Source organism: Tetrao urogallus (genome assembly GCF_951394365.1).
Source record: "Tetrao urogallus genome assembly, chromosome: 2".
Classification (NCBI taxonomy): Eukaryota; Metazoa; Chordata; class Aves; order Galliformes; family Phasianidae; genus Tetrao; species Tetrao urogallus.
Window position 1 is genome coordinate 104,505,979 of NC_136814.1, and position 19,684 is coordinate 104,525,662.

The 19,684-nt window shown below is 49.1% G+C and overlaps 1 protein-coding gene across 1 annotated transcript in view; it reads right to left on the reverse strand.

Annotated features, from left to right (window-relative positions):
• Positions 1-1,664: 1,664 nt before the first annotated feature.
• ELP3 (elongator acetyltransferase complex subunit 3) overlaps positions 1,665-19,684 on the reverse strand; it is a gene marked incomplete at both ends in the record, with an annotated part of 86,263 nt that continues 68,243 nt past the window's right edge. Inside the window, one exon of the mRNA XM_079550403.1 lies at positions 1,665-1,741. Within this exon, the coding sequence (XP_079406529.1) occupies positions 1,665-1,741 (77 nt within the window). The remainder of the gene's footprint in view (positions 1,742-19,684) is intronic.

Here is a 19,684-nt window from a genome sequence, read left to right on the forward strand (position 1 = left end):
TCAGTGCATGCTTATTAAATTTACAATTTATAATCAAAATCTTACGACATTGTTTTGCAGAAAAAGGCTTCTGTGAGGCTTGCTTCTTTTAATACCAACATAAAGGCTTCAAATGGTGCAATGTGTGTCGAAGCAGCCTTCAATCTCCTCTGAGCCCTCCGGCGGTGCAGCCCACATGACAGGCAGGCAGCAAAGTGCAAATTACAGGTCCCAAACAGCTGCACTTCACCTCAAAGTGTGAAATTTGTCACCAGACAGCACTAATGCCTCGGAGGGAATGGCCTGGCTGAAAACATGAGCACGGACGGCTCTTTGCAGTGAGGTTGGTGCCAGCAGCTCAGCACTGCTGAGCCCCACTCGGTGCCCACAGCCCCACTGCACTCCCCCAGGCATCTCCTGGCTTTGCCAGAGGGCTGAGCTTCCCGATACCAAGTGCTGAGCTTTGCTTACCTGGAAATGAAGGCTGGTGGAGCTGAGCATGTCAGTGTGATTCACAACGCACGGCAGCACCAGAACAGCCCCGTTCTGGGGAGAACACTAGGGATTCAGCACAGAAATTGCAGTGCATCCATTTTCATCTCCTGTGCTTTGTGGCAGCAGAAGCTTAACGTGTCCCAGTTACCAGTGGCACCTTTCATCATCTCCTGATGAATTAATCCTGTCCCGAAGCAGCATATGGATAAGGGAGAACAAGGGCTGCTGGACACCTTGCCCTGAACAAGGCTTCTGCCCCTGCTGCTGCACAGCATTCTTGTGCCCAGGGCACTGAGTTACAGGATGGAGGAACAGAACATTGAGAGTGGAGATGAAAAGAACTGGAGGGAGGCCAATGGAGGCCAGTTATGGTGTAGGGTATGGGTGAGGAGAATGTGCAAAGAGAAGAAGGGGACCAGAGGTGCACAGTGACAGGTCACAGGGCAATGGCACAAGTTGCAAAGTGCCAAAGCTATTTTCCCAATCTTTTCACCATACAAGGCGTCAAATGCTGAAACAGGGACCTACGTGTTGTAGGCTTTATGCCACAGAGGTATTTAAGCATTGGCTGAACAGGATGCTGAGCAACCTCACCTGCTTGAACCTGCTTTAAAGGAGATTGGACTGGAGCCTCGGAGACACGAATGTGACTGTGACCCCACAGAGGCTTAAGATAAGTTTCAATCTCCAACCCTACCACCAGCAAGGTGGACAGTGGCTTCCAACCCCTGATAGCCTCCTAGAAGGATCAAAGTGCACTGCTTGGGATGGACAAAAAGCAGCCGTGGCACTGTAAATAAGTAAGTAGGCACAGAGCAGGAATTCATTTATGTTGCACAATAATCCACACAATTTCAATGCATATTAAAGGTCCAATGGCAGCATCCTAGAAATAATGGACACTTTTCCACACTGGGCTGCCTTATAGGGTGCCCTTCAGTTCACCTGTGATTCAGTCCCACATAGCAATGCAGCAAAGGCAGCCCTGGATGTGTGTGTGATGTCCACCACCCCTCCTGGAGCAAAGCACACCTCAGGAGAACCGTGCTCCTCATTTGCTGCCATGGGCACAAACAAGTCCTTTGCAGCTGGCAGGCTTTGGTTTTCAGCCTCCAACCAGCACCGTGAGCTTTACTCCTGGATCAGCCACGTCCTCTCCTTGCAGCAGGTGGGGTGAGGACCTGCTGGGTTCACTGCAGCCTTTTCACCATGTATGGCCCCTCCAGCTCGTAGCCGATCTTCCTGTAGTAGTTCCTCGTGCCAACGCCTGTGAGGAGAACAATAGAGCTTTAATGCAGTGTTTCATCTGCCCTGTCCTCTGTGCTGAGAAAAGCTGCAAGGCAGAGACGAAGGGAACGGCAGTGAACACATCTGGGAGCTCAGAAGAAAACCAAAGGTGAGCTCTCTGGAGCAGGCAGCCCAGCTGCAGGCACCTCTACCAGGAACTGAAGGGCTCTAGAGCCCAGCAGCTGCGTCCCGGTGCTCCTAGAAATGAGCTCAGCTCCACTCCAGCTCGACAAGTGGGCTCTGCAGCCGCAATCCAATTTCCTCATTGAATGGAGGCTCTGTGTGCCTCTGGTCCTCGTCTTCCTCTTCTAATGAACCCCACTGCATCCTGCAGCAAGACAGGTCTGTGCCAGCAGCCTCCCCCCTCACCTTATCTAATTACTCACATATGCAGACATTAGTCATCAGCAGAGGAAGGACTCAGCATCACGGCACTGCTGTCCCTGCAGCCGGTGGGCACGGACAGCAGGACAGATTCCGCAGCCCTCTCCTCCCCTTTCCCACAGCAGGGGGTGGGACCGGCTGATCTCTGAGGTCCCTTCCACCCTACGCCACTCTATGCTTCTACGATTAATCTCAGAGCCTCCAGCCAGTTCCTGGAAACCGTGGCACTTGGAAATGGCTCTCCAGGAACGGCCGTGTCCCCACCGTGCAGTGCCTGGCACAACCCCTTCCTGCTCGTGCACCTGAGGCCACCTCACCACCAGGAGCATGTTGAGGAGCTGCGATGCGTTCCCCAATGCACGCTGCAGTACTTACAAGATGCTTCAGCACCAGAGCTCCAGCCAATCCCTCCTCCTGATCCTTACACTGGATATAAGGAGAAGGATTTTTATGCTAAGAGTACTGAGGCACTGGCACAGGTTGCCCAAAGAGGTGCTGGATGAGCATGCCAAGGTCAGGCTGGATGGGGCTCTGAGCACTGATGGAGCTGTGGGTGTTCCTGTTCAGTGCAGGGAGTGGGATCAGACGGCCTTTAAGGGTCCCTTCCAACTCAAACAGTTCTGTGATTCCTGTCCAGGGGAGCCGGATCTCTGACCTGCAGCAAACCATCACTTGCATCAACACCTTGCCCCCAAATCCCCAGGGCTCATTAGCAGAGACACTGGGATGTGAAATACAGACAGTGGCAATAAAACAGCAGAGCCACTCCACCTGCAGCACAGAACTCAAGCAAAAGTGAAATCAAAGCTGAAGAAGAATCCTCAGAGCCAACGACAACACAGTAATTCAGATTATGGTTTTAAAACCACCTCGATTAGAACTGGTTAAACAGCCCCTCCTTTTTTTTTTCTCCCTCAAACTCTTGGGAAATGCGTGGATTTTAAAAGAAGGCAGCTGAGGTTGCAGCGGAGCATTGTGTGCTGCCCCCATTAATCTCAGAGCTATTAAGTGGCCCTAGTGAAGTGCCAGCTCCTCCTCGTTTGAGGCCGATGGGTTCGAGCCATTAACAAGACTGATGATGCAGTTGGCAGCCCCGTGCTCCTGGGGTCCCACGCAGTGCTGCCTCTTGAAGCACCTCTGTCGTCATCAAGCCATGCTCATAGCAAAACTTCTTGCACAGAATCACTGTCCTTCAAATGAACTACGGAATGGTTGGGTTGGAAGGGACCTCACATTCCACCCACTCCTGTCATGGGTAGGGCTGCCACCCACCAGATCAGGCTGCCCAGGACCCCATCCAACCTGGCCTTGGGCACCTCCAGGGGCATCCACAGTTTCAGAAAGATGGAAAGGAGCAGGCAGGAGGTGAAATGCCTCAATGAGATTTTGGAGGCATCCCGCTAGCTCCAGCACTGCAGGAACATCTTCAAAGCAAGAAGCTTTTTTCGAAGGGAAAAGCTCTCATGAAGATATCCCAAGAAGCAGCCATTGGGTTCAGGTACGGAAGCCAAGCATTTAGGATTATGACCATTGGACCATCAGATCCTAGCAGAGCTGGAAATTCAACACATGGATGCAGAAAAAAGCAGGGAGAGAAAGGCAGCAATGTGCTGCTTACAGAGCAGAGGGCAGAGCCCATCCACGAGGCTCCATCGTGCTGCAGAATAGGGATCTGCATTTGGAAAGGGGAAGGCAGGCAGGTGGGAGGTACGAGCTGCTGCACAGACTTCTTAGGGACCGACCTGGTGAGGCAGGAGCAGAGCAGCAGATGGGATCCCTTGGTGCTCAGCCCATGCACCTGCATTGTGCTGAATTTTGGTTCCCTGGGCCAAAATTTCCCTCCTCTCCACTGCATGCTTGGTCTGATGCTGGGCAAAGCGCTGTGCATTCAGACCTTGGTGTCTGGGCTGGATCTGCCTCTGGAACACAGCCTGTAGCTTAGTTTTCTCTGAAAGGAACTGTGCTGAAATGCAGCAAGAGCCCAGTGAAGCAAAATGATGCGCAGCAATTGGGGCTGAGCTCAGGATTCACTTCAGCTGCTCAGAACCCAAACAGCAACAGACCCAGCCTACAGAATTCACTGGGATGCTATGAATACAAAGGCGCTTCTCTGTAGTCAGAGAGTATCAGGAAATCACAGGCAGGGTGAAGGAAGGATGTTTTACAATCAGTGTGACACAACTGGGAAAGAAACGGGGTGTTGAAATGTGGAATTAAAAGCAGGCTGACAGCCAGCAGCCAGGCTGCCTTCACCCATGAGAGAAGCAGAAGTCAGAAGGCACTGCTGAACGGAATAAAAGCTCCGTGGGGCACGAATGACTGCCTATAAATCACGAAGAAGTCATTTCCATTGTGAGATTATCACCATTTTGTATGAACGCAAAGCCCAAACAATAGACAACAGAGCAGGGCGAAGCTGCTGGCTTCTGTCAGGACAGCATCAACGTGCAAGAAGTAAGAGAATGAGAGCTATTAAACTAACAAGCCACTTTGTCTGTTCACAAGTCACGCCAGAATAAGGGCTGGAGAAGCCATCCGTAATGTCTAACAGTACTGAAAGGAAGGCACCAGTTCTCTTCCCAATCACAGCATCGTCATATAATAACTTGGGTTGGAAGGGACCTCAAAGATCATCCAGTTCCAACCCTCCTGCTGCAGGCAGGGTTGCCAACCACTTAATCAGGCAGCAGTGCAGGGCCGCATCCCTGAACACCCCCAGGGGTGCCTTGCTGCTCTGATTTACAGCACGTGTACCTACAGCTCAAAGTCAAACCCCAGCGAAAAGCAACATCGTTCCACAAGTACCACAAAAGAAATAACACACGGGAATGGAAGGGTACAGCCAGAAGCTGTCACAAGAAGCTTTTCGATTTCCAAAGCCATCATCGGTTGCTTTTCAAATGGGCTTCTGAATGTTAAACATTCCACACCAAACTTAGCAGTGAGTTCCGTTTGAACAATCTGGGAGCACAGGGGCTTGGATCACACCTGCTGGGCAGAACCCACGGCCAGCTGAGGCTTTTTGGAAGCATCCCTTGCTGCAATCTTTGATGACACATCTTCTGGCACCGCCTGCCCGTTCATTTCATAGCCTTTTGCTCTCTCCTTTTGGTGGTGGCTGAATAACGGCGAAGCCTACTGATAAAACCCCCAAATCTTTTTACTGTAACATTTAAACTGCAAAAAGAAATTAAAAACAAACAAACAAGCACACAGAGGATGGTGGAAGGTGACCACGGTATCAGGGTTAAACATTTCTGGCCCTGAAGGAGGATGGAGGAGATCAGCTTTCACTGCCCACATGCAGCCCCCTGCCCGTGACCTTGCTATGCAAAGCCCATAAATACACCCTTCTGACTCAGCTCTGCCACACAGAAATATTGCAGTGCAGCAGCAGAGCCCGAGTATCCTCAAAGATTCCTTCAGCATGGCTCGCTGGGCACAGAACTAAGTGAAAATGAGATTGTTTTCAGGCTCATTAAAGAGCAACTAATAGTTCATAAAATTTCCATAGCAGAGACTTACCGAGGCACACGAGAGAATTATCTCTACACAGGCCTCCACATCTTTTGGCAACCACTGAAATCCATCCCGAAGCAGTGCAGTCGGGGCATGTAGCATCTCACAGCTTCCTTCCCCCTCAATCCATATCTTAGAAGCAGTTACCAGAGCCTTGCGTGCCAGGCATCATGAACCCACATCAGCTGAACCTTCCAAATTGCCTCCAACCACCCATGTGCCAACTGCAGTTCTGCTGGCAGTCAGAGCTCTGCCAAGTGTTACGGAACTGACTGCCTTGCTCCATGCTTTGCTTTGAGCACCGGGCTCACTGCATGGGCACCCAAATCACTGTAGGATCTCAGTTGGATAGGGACATCGTGGCACCCGAATCACTGTAGGATCTCAGTTGGGTAAGGACTTCGTGGCACCTGAATTGGTTGTAGGGTCTCTGCTGGGTAGAGTTGTCCTTCAAGGGTGCTGAGCAAAAGATTCCTGGTTCCTGCAGGCAGTGGGACAGGAAATGGTACTTGCTGAAGTGTCAAGGACTTTATCCAGACTAGCAGCGAATCCCAAGCCAGCCTCTGGAATTTGGGGCAGCCAAGGCTCTGAGAACCTCCCGTGCACATCTCCTGTGATCAGACTGATGCTGCCAGAGCATGAGGGGCATTCAAAGGCCATCATTCAGGGATCACAAAGCTCACATTTTGGAACTCTTAAGACACGTGGTTGGGTGACTTGGAGAGCAGTGTGCAAGCCAACACAACTCCCTTCTTCCCTGTGGCTATTGGTGGAGACTCAAGACTGCTTCTAAGAGAGAAGTTTTAGGTTTTCCTTTATACTTCTTGCCTCGACCTCCACCAAACTCAAGAAGAAACTTGGCTGGCTGTAAGAAAATGCCTCGTTGTGAAATCTGCTGTTCACTCTTGACTTCAAAGCTTGACAGCCAGCATTTAATGGCACTTGGCAGCCACCCAGTGACCATCCAGAGCCCAGCAAAGGGACTTCCTCATACTGGTACGACCTACTTAAATGAGGAAGGGCCAAACCCATGGTTTCAAATACCTCGCAGAAGGGAGAGATGAGAGAACTTTTTCTTCTCTCTTGAGTACTGGATGCTAACCAAGAAAACCACATCGCGTTTCCAAAATGATACACGAGTTAAGAATGCACAGAACATCCATCCATGACCTCTGATCAGTTTGCTTTGGCATTTACAGTTTTCACAATGCTGGATTTTTTATCTTCAGGGAAAACACGAGGCCGCCTCATGTGAATGGCTACCAACCAACTGCAGCCAATGGTAACAATGGGGAAAAAGCAAAGGATGTGAGATAACCACAGTGCCTCATCAGCACCAAGGAAATGGATAAAAACCAACACCATGAGCATTGCTGAGGAAACCTGAGCGCTTCAAAGCAATCTGAAACGTTATTAATTTAAGAAGCCAATGAACACTCCTTACATCAATCCCCGCAGCAAAGATACGATCTTTTACATTAGACAACTGGCAACTTATTTCTCAAAAGCTCCTAACTAGCTAGGAGATAAAAGCCTCTGGAAATTACAAGTAGGGGGGTTTGGAAACGTTACCCGGCATCTCCCAAATGTGATACTCTCCATTTTCAGATTAACAGAGAGAAGAAGCACAGTCATGCTGAATTCTTTTAGAACAGCAGATTCTACTGAGAACTACAGAGAACTCCTAATGCTCTGGCAGCCACTGGAAAACACGCTCAGAGAAATGCAAAGAGAAAATAGGAAGAGCTCTGAAGCACTCTCCTGCAGGGCCATCCTTCCCATATGTTTCAGCAGTCTCTGGAGGGACCCAGCACAGGATGGGAGAGTTGAGCACTTCGTGACCTCCTCCTGCAGCAGCAGCCACAAAGAGCTAATTAGCGTCGCAGTTAGACTTGTGATTTAGATACATCTTTATGTACTTACATGATTATGCAAAGCACTTCGTAATCCTTTCTCTGGTCAGGGCTAAGTGATTAACAGCACCAAACCAGCTAGCAGCAATTGTCCCCAACCTGCGTTTAGTGCATGTGATGCTGTTTTGGGGCCTGGATGAGAAAAGCCTTTATTTCTTCTGTCAAATGAGTCTCGCTTCCTTCTCGCACAGATTGCTTCCCAGCACTGTTAAATTGCTGTTTTCACAACACCTCTGCCTGGCAGGGAGGTACTGTCATTGCCACGTCCCACAAGAAGAGCCGAGATCCCAGGCAGACAGGTAATTTGTCTGAGATCTCAAATCACGGCTGCGATAAGAAGCATTTTGAAGCCCAGGGTCTCCCTTCAGCTCCCCAACTCGCTTCTCTGCTACAGAACGCATTCAGATCAGAGACTGGATTATTCCTGAAGGCACAACCCAAAGCCCTGAGCACCCCCTGGTTTCCCTGCAGCCACATCCAGCCTCTGCCAGGAGAGCCCACGTCAGAAGGAGCGCTGCCGATCTGACGCAAATGCAAAGAGATCAGCCCCCTTCTGACAAAGCTCCAGCTTGTGGTCAGCCCTCCTGCTCGATAAACAGAACTGATGGGAGAAACACCTCCAGGTAACAAACAGGCAGACCTCTGATCTCCCCTTTGCAGCCCACTCCTCACGTACCACACCTTTAATTCTATGGAAGCCAATTTAACTTTACAATACCTTCACCTGGTCTAGAATCTGGCTAATTTGAAAAGCTTCTCATCTTTTGCATCCTCCAAATCCCTGTATTTAACTCCTGGAGGGACAACAGGGGCTGCAGCAAGGAGCCTGACAGCCCTGCATGCCCATGTGCTTGCAAGGTGCAAATGCAGCAGTGCTGCTCTAGAAGGGCATTTTGGTATCTTGATCGAATAACTCAGTGAACTGCTTATTAAGTTTTAGCAAAGCAAACTTTGCATCAACATCCTCATTTCTGATGGGTTCAAAGAAACTTTTTAATGTTTGCTTTTAAACCACAGAACAGTTCTTCTGAAGTATTTTTGGTCTCACCATTTAACTAGTGTTAAAGGCTTCCCTGCTATCAGCCACCTACTCAAACTGTAGGTCTTAGCCTTTTCTTCTGAAAGCTGAGATCGAGGGGCCACACGCTGGACTTCTGCTAAGGCAGGATCCTTCTCTGCTCTCCATTCCACATCTCTGCAGGAAGACCATGAGGATGGCATGGGGACATCAGATTGGGTATCAGGAAACATTTCTTCTTCAAAAGAGCAGTGCTGCAGTGGCACAGCTGCCCAGGGAAATGGTGGGGTCACCATCTGTAGAGGCATTCCAGAACCATGGGGATGTGGCACTGAGGGATGTGGGCATGGTGGAATGGGCTGGGGTTGGACTTGGTCTTAGAGGTCTCTACAAGCAAAACTACAGCAAAAGCCTTCTGATATCACCAAATGGATCTCTCTTATTTGTTCTTAAGGCAAATCTCAAACCCCAGACTGTCACCAATACTAAGAGGTAGAACTAAAACACTGGTTTTGCAGCATCCAACCTGTGGTTTGCCTCTCAGCACATGGGAGATGCCCTGGTTATGGTTAGAGCTGCAGACTCGCCATTTAAAAATCAGTTAAGAACCATCACGGAGCTTCCAGATGGTGAGCTTCCATCTCATTGATCTCTTTATTGCAGAAGCAACATTTCATTAATGACTACACAGGCCTGGCCAGACCCAGCTGCACTGGCAGCATCCCCTGTCCGCAGCCACCATGCCAGCATTGCCTTTATGGTGACAGATGAAGCCCAGAGCTCGTGGATCTCCTGACTTCAAATCACACGCAATTCAATATTTACATGCAAATCCTTCTCTTACACTTGAGCAAAGCTCTGCCACCAGGCCTTGAGAGAGATGCAGACAGCAAAATGTTCCTGTTGCTCAACCCCAAATTTGTCAAGTTCAAGGCCTGTGAGACGTTAGATGCACCGGCTGCGTAATGTCTTGAGGCTCCTTCCAGAGATGGTTGACTGAAACATTCAACCCATCTGGCAAAGTATTACTGAGAGACCGGGGATTTGGGATGACTCACCGAGCACCGGAGGAATTCACCATCAATTTTCTCTCCGAAGGCCTGGGAGGCTTTCAGAGCCAAGGAAGAATGCTTGGCAATCTCGAGAGCGAGGTGCCCAGTTATTAGCACTGCAGCCCACCTGTGCCCCCACCTCCCCCATGGAATCTCTGAGGAGCTCTCTGCACAGCTGTGAAACTCGGCTCCAGCAGCCGCCCCAGCTCAGGAAGGCAGTGGTTGAAATCAGCCTTCGCTCCTCAGCTCCCTCTCTTGCTCATCAGAGCCGGGAGGAGGACGTTGTACATAAATGTCTGAGGAATGACTAAAAGGTGCCACAGAGCTGCAGCTGAATAGCTCAATCAGACACTAATGACCTCTGGTGACTAAAAGCAGTGGGAGAAAAGAGCAGGCAGCCCCACAGCCAGCAGGGATCCCTGCAATGGGCTCCCGTAAGCAGCAGGCACAGGGAGCAGCTGTGACGGCTCTGCCTGGCGGTGACCACCTGACATTAAGAAGCACCAAGACCCTCCAAAACACGCCGCTTTCCCAGCGAGAAACACTGGGAAAGGAAAACTCCACTATGACTGAACTTCTTTTCTTGGGCACTACTTGCAAATTCCCCGATACCATTCCTTAAAGTTGGGGTGTTCGCACAGACCCCAGGAGCAGCACGGCAGGACTCCAGCCATGCTTCCAGCTCTGCAGTGCGAGGAGTGTCCGTGTGACAGCTGATGAATGAACACCGCTTCAGAACTGTGCAGCCCTCAGCCCTCACCTGCTCTGCAGAAACATAAGGAGAGATTTTTACGCTAAGGGTGGTGAGGCACTGGCACAGGTTGCCCAGATTGGTGGTGGATGTCCCTGCAGACAGCCAAGGTCATGGATGGGGCTCTGAGCACGGATGGAGCTGTGGGTGACCCTGTTTGTGCAAGGAGTGGGACCAGACAGCCTTTAAGGGTCCCTTCCGACTCAAAAGATGATATGGTTCTACGAAACACCGACCAGCTTTGTTCTGAACAAAGCAGACAGAGCCGGGCAGCTCACAAGGGCTGTGTGCGTTTTGCTCTGGTTCTTCCCCATCTCCTCAGCTCCTCTGCTGCTCCCATAAAGGACACCCAGCACCACCTGATCTCACACCGCCGCCATTCAGAAATCCAGCCTGACTTCCCCTCGCCACCTCCGGCCCCGGCGCACTCAGGCGTGAAACATTCCTGGCCTGTGTCCATGTTAATTTTCTACTTGACAGCACACAAATAGAAACCTGGTCTGGGGGAAAACTGATCATCTTGCCGCATAGTAATTAGCTTACGGCGGGGAGCGGCGGCGGTGCCAGACTTCCACGCCGCGATAAGGCTGCTACGTCACTGGGACCGAGCGGGGCTACGGAGCAATCTCCCTGCAGGGAGACATTAAAGAGCTGCTTCGGAAGCCGGGGTGTGACGCTGCGGGTTTGGCTGTGGTTTCAGATGCCTCTCCCAGCCTGGGAACAAATTATCGATGAGTTTTGCTTAAAGGCGACCGGAGACGGCGTAGGCACAGGTGACAAAATGCCTGCACTGAATGGAGAAGGGAAAGGGTGGTTGTTAATGGAGCTCGGCGTGTTCGCTTTTAACAGGGCAAGCACCTGCGGTGGGGGAATTCAATCTCATCCCTCACCCCTCCCAAACAAGCATCTTCTGCGCAGAGATAAGGAGACAATCCTGTTGGTACAAGCCAAGCCAGCCTGCTTTCCTGATGCCAGCATAAACAGATAACGCTGACAGACGTCACAGCAACTGCTGCAGTTGAAAAAGCTCTTCCGTGCAGGAGCATTGTATTTATAGAGCTGGCTTTTAGTGTAGGAAAAAGTCATTTACAGTCCTCACAACACATAACTGCTTTGTCTGTGCATTCCTGGCCCTTGCCCTTGACCTCACCTATGGCATCATGGATTCCAGGTTCACCACACCAGGCACCTGCTGCAAACTGCATGCCCCCAGGGTCAGCCAGCAAGACACCAGTCCCATAAGGATGAAATGGGAGCATAATGTTGTCTGTCTCCTTTTAGCAGCTGCTTTAGGATAGGTGGATGGGGACGGAGACACCTACTAGGAAGCTGGATACCTTTGGTTCCTCTGCTGGGAATGAAAGGGATCCTCAGTGACAGCCTCATCTTGGCAGGTGAAACTTGGATTGCAGAGGTAAAACCAAGAAGCCGAGTGCTGTCACAAGTGAATGGCACCCAGCCCCTGCTGTGTCCAGGGCTGGATGGGGGCAGTTGCTTGTGCTGACACACAGCTGGTGCCTGCAGCACTCTGCACGTGCCACTGCTGTGAAGTTCAGTGGCTGTCACACAGAGCAGACGGTGTGAATATGTGAAGGGCACAGAGAGGCAATGCTAGATGGTACAAATAGTACAATTAGTTTTGAGATGATCCCACTGGAAAACCACACATGTATCAGCAGTTATCCCTGAGGCTGGAGGGGACACATCCTTTAGAACAAAACAAAAAGCCCACAGCATGCAGCAACGTTACACCCAGAGTCAAAGCAAGGTGCTACGGTGCCAGGGCAGGATGTGGGTTTGGCACTGCCCCGATCCTTCTCACAAAGAGGAGTGTAAGATAAAGGGCCTGGCAAGATGGCAAAGCTCAACAGCCCAGAGCCTGGAGGTGCCTGGAGAAGCGTGGCACAAAGCCAGGCTGCCCATGCAGCCTGTAACAAATGGCTGTCTCTTATCCTTCTAAAAGGAAGTGGGGAAACATTTCTGCTGCCTGTTTTGCAGCACGATGCGTAGCTGCTGTATTGTAAAGAGAAGAGTACCACTCTTGAAATTTTATTGTTCAGATGTTTCAAGTAGTTGTAAAGCACCAGCTTCAATCTCTTTGGTCATCATTACTGTAAAAGGCAGCCTCCAAAATGAGAGGGTGACAACAGAGTCATCATGTTGGTGCTTAAAGGGAAACAAAGGCCCTGTAAAGGATGAGTATGTTCAAGCACATTGAGACAAGAGCTGTACACTTCTACTGTGTAGGAGGGGGAGGACTCATAGCATGGATTGGGTCAGAAGAAACCTCAAAGATCACCCAGTTCCAACCCCAGCCGTAGGCACTTACAGCATGCTGCCCAGGGCCCCATCCAACCTGGCCTTGATCCCCTCCATGTTTGCCCCTTGGAACTTCTGGTATTTCAAAATTTGTTACATACTGCTTTCCACGAGCTCATGGCTGGTGCTGTGTTAAAGAAATGGTGCAATTCTTTAAACATGAAATTCTCCTGAAACCAAAGCACTGCAGTGTAGAAACTCCAGGCTAGCTGTCGTAGAACCACAGAATGATTAAAGTTGTTAAAGACCTCTGAGATCACTATGTCCAAGCCCAACCCATCCCCAGCATGCCCTCTAACTCACGTCTTACCTTGGTCACTGCTGTGCGCGTCCCATACAACTGCTTACAGGACTAAGGATCCATGGGGCTACTTATGGGATGCAAGCAGCAAAGTCGAAATTAAGCTAATGGAAATGCTCAAGGAGACACTAGGAAAACCTACAAAGAGGGCTGTCCTTCGTCCACCTTGATTTATTCTGAAGGATGACCTCTCCCAAGATCAAGATACAACACGAGGCGTTCCAACCAGCACCAGAAAGCTCACAGAAAAGGATGGAGAATGGAAAGGGATGGGGAGAGAAGTTTATCAGCTGCTGCAGGCAGACAGACTGGCAAGGCAGCAAGTCCCTGGGGCCTATCAAATACAAAGGCACTCTCTGCAACTCCAGAAGTCCTTGGGCAGCAAACGGCTGGAGGGCAGGAAGATGTCATATCCCTACCTGCTATTTCTTCCCTTTCCCAGACACCCAGTACTGCAGTGTCAGAAGTGACACTGATGTGGCAAAGCCACAGTCTGGAGCACACGTGCTGCAAATGAGACAGAGGAACAACAGGTACAAGAACTGTGCTGTGCTTACCCTGCGGGCTGGGAGGAACACGGGTAACAAGGGCTCAGCTTGCTTGTTTGTTCTAAATCATCCCCTGAATGCTGTTGTTTCTGACCGAAAAAAAACCCGCAATGGTTGAGTCACTGCATGCAACTGCTCTTCACTGACTCCCAAAGGAAAGTGCTGAGACCTGCAGAGTGCAGAAAGGGAGATAGAGCCTCCACACTGAACCTACCCAGATCCCACCTGCCACTTGGATGGTGGAACAGGAGCAGAAGGGATTGGAAGAGCAGCATCCTTCCAACAGGAGAGGAAATGCTGACTGCAGAACTCAAGCACCAAACTCAGAGCTCAAGCACTGACTGCTGCCAGAAAGGGAGAAGTGATGACAAGCACAGTGAGCTCCCTGGCCCAGACACTGGGCTCAAGTACCACGTTTGGATGTTTCCAGTGCCTAAAGGACTTGTGGACATCAGAGAAGCAATGTGTTTACACGTGTTTTAGTATAGTTTGGGGGGGGGAAATTTTTAGAGGGGAAAAAGATGTAAATTCAAAGCAGGTACAACGAGAAGCAAAAAGAAAATAAAAAACTAACACTGACAAAAAAAAAACAAACCAACAACAACAAAAAAACACAACAACGAAAGGCAAAGAAAACACACATGCAATTACAAATACTGGAAAATGGAAAAACAGACATTTCAGATCAGACCTCCCCAGAGCTCTGAATAATGGAGTGATGCCTCCAGGGTCTACCATTCAGCTACCCAAGCCTGCATACTAATACACTACTCACATCAGAAGAGTAGAAAGGCACCACTCATGCAGAAAATTACCTTAAATGAGCAACGACTTCATGATAAACAAGCCACTGGCTTTTTTTTTTCACTTTGCTCTTTGATTTAGGTGGTGGGGGGCACGAAGGAGCAAGGAGAGCAGCGGCTGCCCCGTTATTGCAAAGATGGGATTCTGGTTTGCTTGGTCAAACGCTCAGACACCACGCTGCACCACCAGCACCCAAAGCAATGACTTCTCTCACTCCCCATCACATCGGTACCATCATTTCCCTCCGTGGTACCAGAACCCAAAGTGCCCTTCCTGCCTTGCAAACGCTCATCTTCCCTTACAAAAGCACTCATTGATTCCATAGTCAATTAAATGCGCTGCTCCCACCGGCCCTCTTCAAATGAAGTGATATTTAACGAGACGCTCTGTGAGGCAGCTGCTGTAGAGCCCAGCTTGCTCTGTACATCATTCCCCGGTTCACTGCCTGCCATGGCTCCTGGGTTCCCAACGCCAGAGACCTCAGATTTTCCTTTGTTTGGAAGTAACCTTGCATGCTTTTTAGGCACTGCTGTAATAAGCGACGGCAACCCGCTTAAACCCTGCTGCGTCTTTCTCCCCTTCTGCCTGTAGATTAAACACCTCTAAGAGCAAAGAGATGCATTACGAGAAGACAGGTTCAGCTGAACCTGCTTATTCCAAGAACAGCAGGGAGAACAACATACTCTGGTAGGAGTCCGCTGGGAAGCACTGAAATTTACTCCTAGGAGCGCAAGCAAATGTACTCCGAAGGAGTGCAGGCACCGATGGCATTTGTTTGTATGTAATTGAGAAAGAAAATCTGCTAACTCTCATGAGCACTCAGCTCTTGACAAAGGGAGAAGTCCTCACCCTGCTCTGCTGGTACGCCAGGCAGGACGGCCCCATCCCCATCAGCCTCCAGCAGTGAGCACTGCATGCTGCAGGTAAGCCTGCCTTAAGGCACATGTAATGCTCGCCTAAAGCAGCAGTTGGAGAGCTGGACAGTGAGCCCACATCAAATTCGGGTTGTGACCATAAAACCCACAACTTGAGGAAATCTACACTCAAAGCTTTCACGGAAAACAAGCTTTAATCCCTTCACCTCTTGCAGCCTTGAAAAGGAGGATTAGCACCGGTGGGCGGTGCAGGAACACTGCTGGTCAGAGAGGAAGATTCCCATGAAAGAAAACTGTTCCTTTTTAAACCCTTAAAAACTGCTCTTGCTCACAGTTCTGATTCAGGTCTATTTATACCGCGGTGCGTTACACGTCACTCATGTGGAAGTCACCTCCATTTCTTCATGAGTCTGATTTCTAAATACATCCTGACTAACCCAAACTCACTGCCTGTGTTCTATTGATATTATTATCATTGTGATTGTTATTATTGAGGTTTTGTAGGCTGTAGGGAATCGTTTGGGTTGAGAATGGGGAAAGGGGTGTTCAGGAAAGGGAGAACATAAAGAAGGTATCCTCATCCATACAACTGGATGGGGCTGGAACAGGGAAGTGGTGGGGTCACCATCCCTGGAGGTGTTACAGAAGTGTGGGGATGTGAGCAGTGGTGGGATGGGTTGGGGATGGACCTGGTGAACTTAGAGATCTTTTCCAGTCTGAATGATCCTGTGATTCTAGAAAGGCACGCTAGGAACAGGCAGAACGCTCCATACCCCTGAACTGATCAGATTTCCAAAACTTAAAAAAACTTATCTCCTTGCACTACTGCCTAGAGATTGTGGACCATTCATATGCACAAAGCCTTAATAAACAAAGACTGGCTCCCATTTTCCAAAATATGTTCAGCTGGGACAGCTGATGAAAGAAAGGTGAAAGTCCCTGCTCCATACTATACTATACTATAGGCCATGTGACTTTAATACAGGCTACAAACAAAGGTTTTTGATATTTCACGTGTTTGTATGTGTATATAAAAACAGAAAAGCTTCCTACCAAACCAAGAATGCTGGGGTTTGCAGCCGTGCCCTTGCTTAAGAACAACAAGGTACACTGGAACAGGTTGCCCAAGGAGGCTGTGGATGCCCCATCCCTGCAGGCATTCAAGGCCAGGCTGGATGTGGCTCCGGGCAGCCTGGGCTGCTGGTTGGTGACCTGCACACAGCAGGGGGTTGGAACTGGATGAGTGCTGTGGGCCTTTGCAACCCAGGCCATTCTATGATAAGATTCTGTGAACAATATTCCTGTTCGTGCCTTACACTGAAATCCCAGTTAAGACACTATCAGGTTTATTTTCAAAGTTGTTATATTACTAAACCTTCTAAACTGAAGTTCATTAAGAACTACACGGCAGCTATTTCATAGCACCAATCCACCAGCATGGGTTTCTCCTTGGCTTCTCCCAAACTCATCTAATTACCTTCTTTCCAAAGGCTATCCATCTAAAGCACGCAATCATCACAGAGCCAATTCATTACCATTCCCACGTTCCCACTTATCTCAGGCCACTTCTTCTCTTATTAACATCTAGTGAGATTGGCATTTCTAACAGTAACCGCCTCCCAGTGGCAGCAGAGCTGCTGGGAGCCCTGCTGAACCCCATCCATCCTCCTGCAGTGCTTCAGAGCTCCATCCTATGGCCCCCAGAGCACACCCTGCCAGTCAGCAAGCTCCACGGCAGCCCACGAATCAACATCCAACATCAAGTATGGGATGCTGATTACTTGAGTGATTTATTACATCCAGGGAGACCAGAGGGCTATTTACACGAGCAAATTAAGATACTTTAGAGTACCATCAAACGTGCCCTAGAACTTTCCCTCTGATTTATACGCAAGTTCATGTTTTACCTTTCAGGTGAATTCAACACCAGTATGATGCATCAGATTTACTTTTAGAAAGTTCCTAACCTCTGTTATTATCTGTAACTGCGAAAGGCAAAGGCAGGAGTAGCAGTTTCCTTAAATGCATGAGACAGTACGCTCGAGCAGCACCAACAGACTGGGGGATGAGTCACCGACAACCACAAACCACCTCATCTCTTGTGGGGACTGCAGAAAACGGGTGGGATTGGTTTCATTTCCATTCACAGCCTCATGATTGCGGGTGCCTGGCTCAGGAGAAAGACGCTGGGATCAGCCACCCCAAACGGATTATCACGGTCCCACTGATCTTAATCAGGAGGCAATCGTAAATTACTCGCTTGTCTCTCAGCTGCAGGTTTGTATCAGTGATTTGATAGCAGTGCCTGATAGTGAAGATGAAAATGTGCTGAGGGGGGAGGAATCTCAGCCCTCCTCAGAGCAAGACGTGGCAAAGTGCAAGACACAGCACCTGACTGAGCAAAGGACATCCACACTTGTGGGGACGTGACATAATGTGTCATTAAGAACACTGACCGGGTTACACGTGGGAAGAAAGCAGCCTGGGGCCCCCCAGGGCAGCTGGACAAAAGAAAATGAGCTCTGGCAGTTCAGATGTGCTGCTGTGGAGGAGAGAGGTCTGGAAGCAGTGAGGATCTGATGGACACGGTGCAGGGGGCAGGAATGGTGGCTGTCAGAAGGGCTGCAAGCCGCCTGGGCAGGACAGCAACGCTTCTGCTGCAACCTCACTGAATGCACATTAGGCATATGGCTTTCTTCTTTCCTTTTCTCTTTTTTTTTTCTTGCTGTTTTTGACTTCTTTTTAATGTTGTACAAAAACGTTTCCTTTTGAAGTTATCTTAATCTGTCGGAATTAAGTGCATTTCCAAGGTGAAATGGTTTTCAAACTCAAAAAGGGGAGATTTAGGTTGGATATAAGGAAGAAGTTGTTTACACTAAGGGCGGTGAGGCACTGGCACAGGTTGCACAGAGATGAGGTGGTGCCCCATCCCTGCAGACAGCCAAGGTCAGGCTGGATGGGGCTGTGAGCACTGATGGAGCTGTGGGTGTCCCTGCTCAGTGCAGGGAGTGGGACCAGATGGCCTATAAGGGCTCCTTCCAAATCAAACCACTCTGTAGTTCTATGACTCCTGGAGCCCTCTGATATACCCATTTCCCACATTCCACACACTGGGTGTTCTGACACTATTTAATTAACTAGTATTAATGTAGCCATGAAATGCCACGCTGGAAAACACTGCTGAAGAAAGGACACCATTAAATAAACCACTGCAACAAAGCATTAATAAAATATGCAGTACAAAAATGAGAGAAAGAGCCCTATGAGAGATATTTTTGAAGTAGATTTTTCCTCTGTGTTTCTCTCCAAATGGCAGTGAAAATTTTGCAATATGTTGGAGACGTTGCAATGGGTTCCCAGATTAAAAATGAATTTAGAAAGCAGAAGTAGCAAAAGCAAGCTCATCCTCCAATGGAGAAAGAACTTCTGGCTGCATTTGTATTTCAGATAAAACTTAGAGGAGAGTTGAAATTCAAGCGACAACATCTCCAAGGAAACAGCTGGAAAACTGCTCTTTGCAGATGCTGCAGTATTCTGTTATAAAGACAAACTGTACCATATTGTACTTTACAGTCTGGGGGAAAATGAAGATAAAAATCACAGCTGAGATCTTCCTGCGACGACACAAACTGCATGCAACCAAGGCAGACTTCTGGCACTGCATTTCAACGCAAAGAAAACATTCTGTGTATCAGTTTGCTAAACTACAGGTAAAATTAGTACCACGAATGCTTTAACAGATCTCTTTTTCTCTTTAGTAATTGCTGCACATTTTCTGCTCTTGTCGAAATGTTCTTTTCGCAGCAGGATTACCATCACACATTCCCCCACGCATCCCAAGTCAGGATGCTGTTAGTACAAAAGAAAACGTTTCCACTTTCTCTGTTTTCTTGAGGAAATACCAGGTATGGGCATTTCTCAACCACACAAGATTCAAACTGACTCATCTGCTGCAGCAAATAGAGAAACACTGCCTTATGTCGTAAGAGCAAGGAATCCAGAGAATGCAGAGTCAGTGAGGTTGGAAGAGAGCTCTAACACCATCAAGTCCAACTGCCAACCCATCATCACCACACACGCTCACAGAATCATGGAATCAAGGTTGGAAGAGAGCTCTGAGATCATCAAGTCCACCTGCTGCCCCATTAATACTACCCACTACCCATGTCCCTCAGGGCCACATCTCCATGCTAAGCATCAGGTTATGACCTGCACCTCACCCTCACTCAGATGCTGGCCCTCACTGCAGGCACTTGTTGAGATGGCCTTCTCCACTTTGCAGACAGCCCGTGACAGGACCCAGCAGCAAGCACACACACAGGCTCTTCATTCAGCACTCAGCAGCTTGGATCAAACTGATGGTTTTCTGCTTCTCAGTGGTTTATTTTGGTGGGGTGAGAGAGGATTATTATTTTTATGTAAGGTCTGTATTGAAGCTC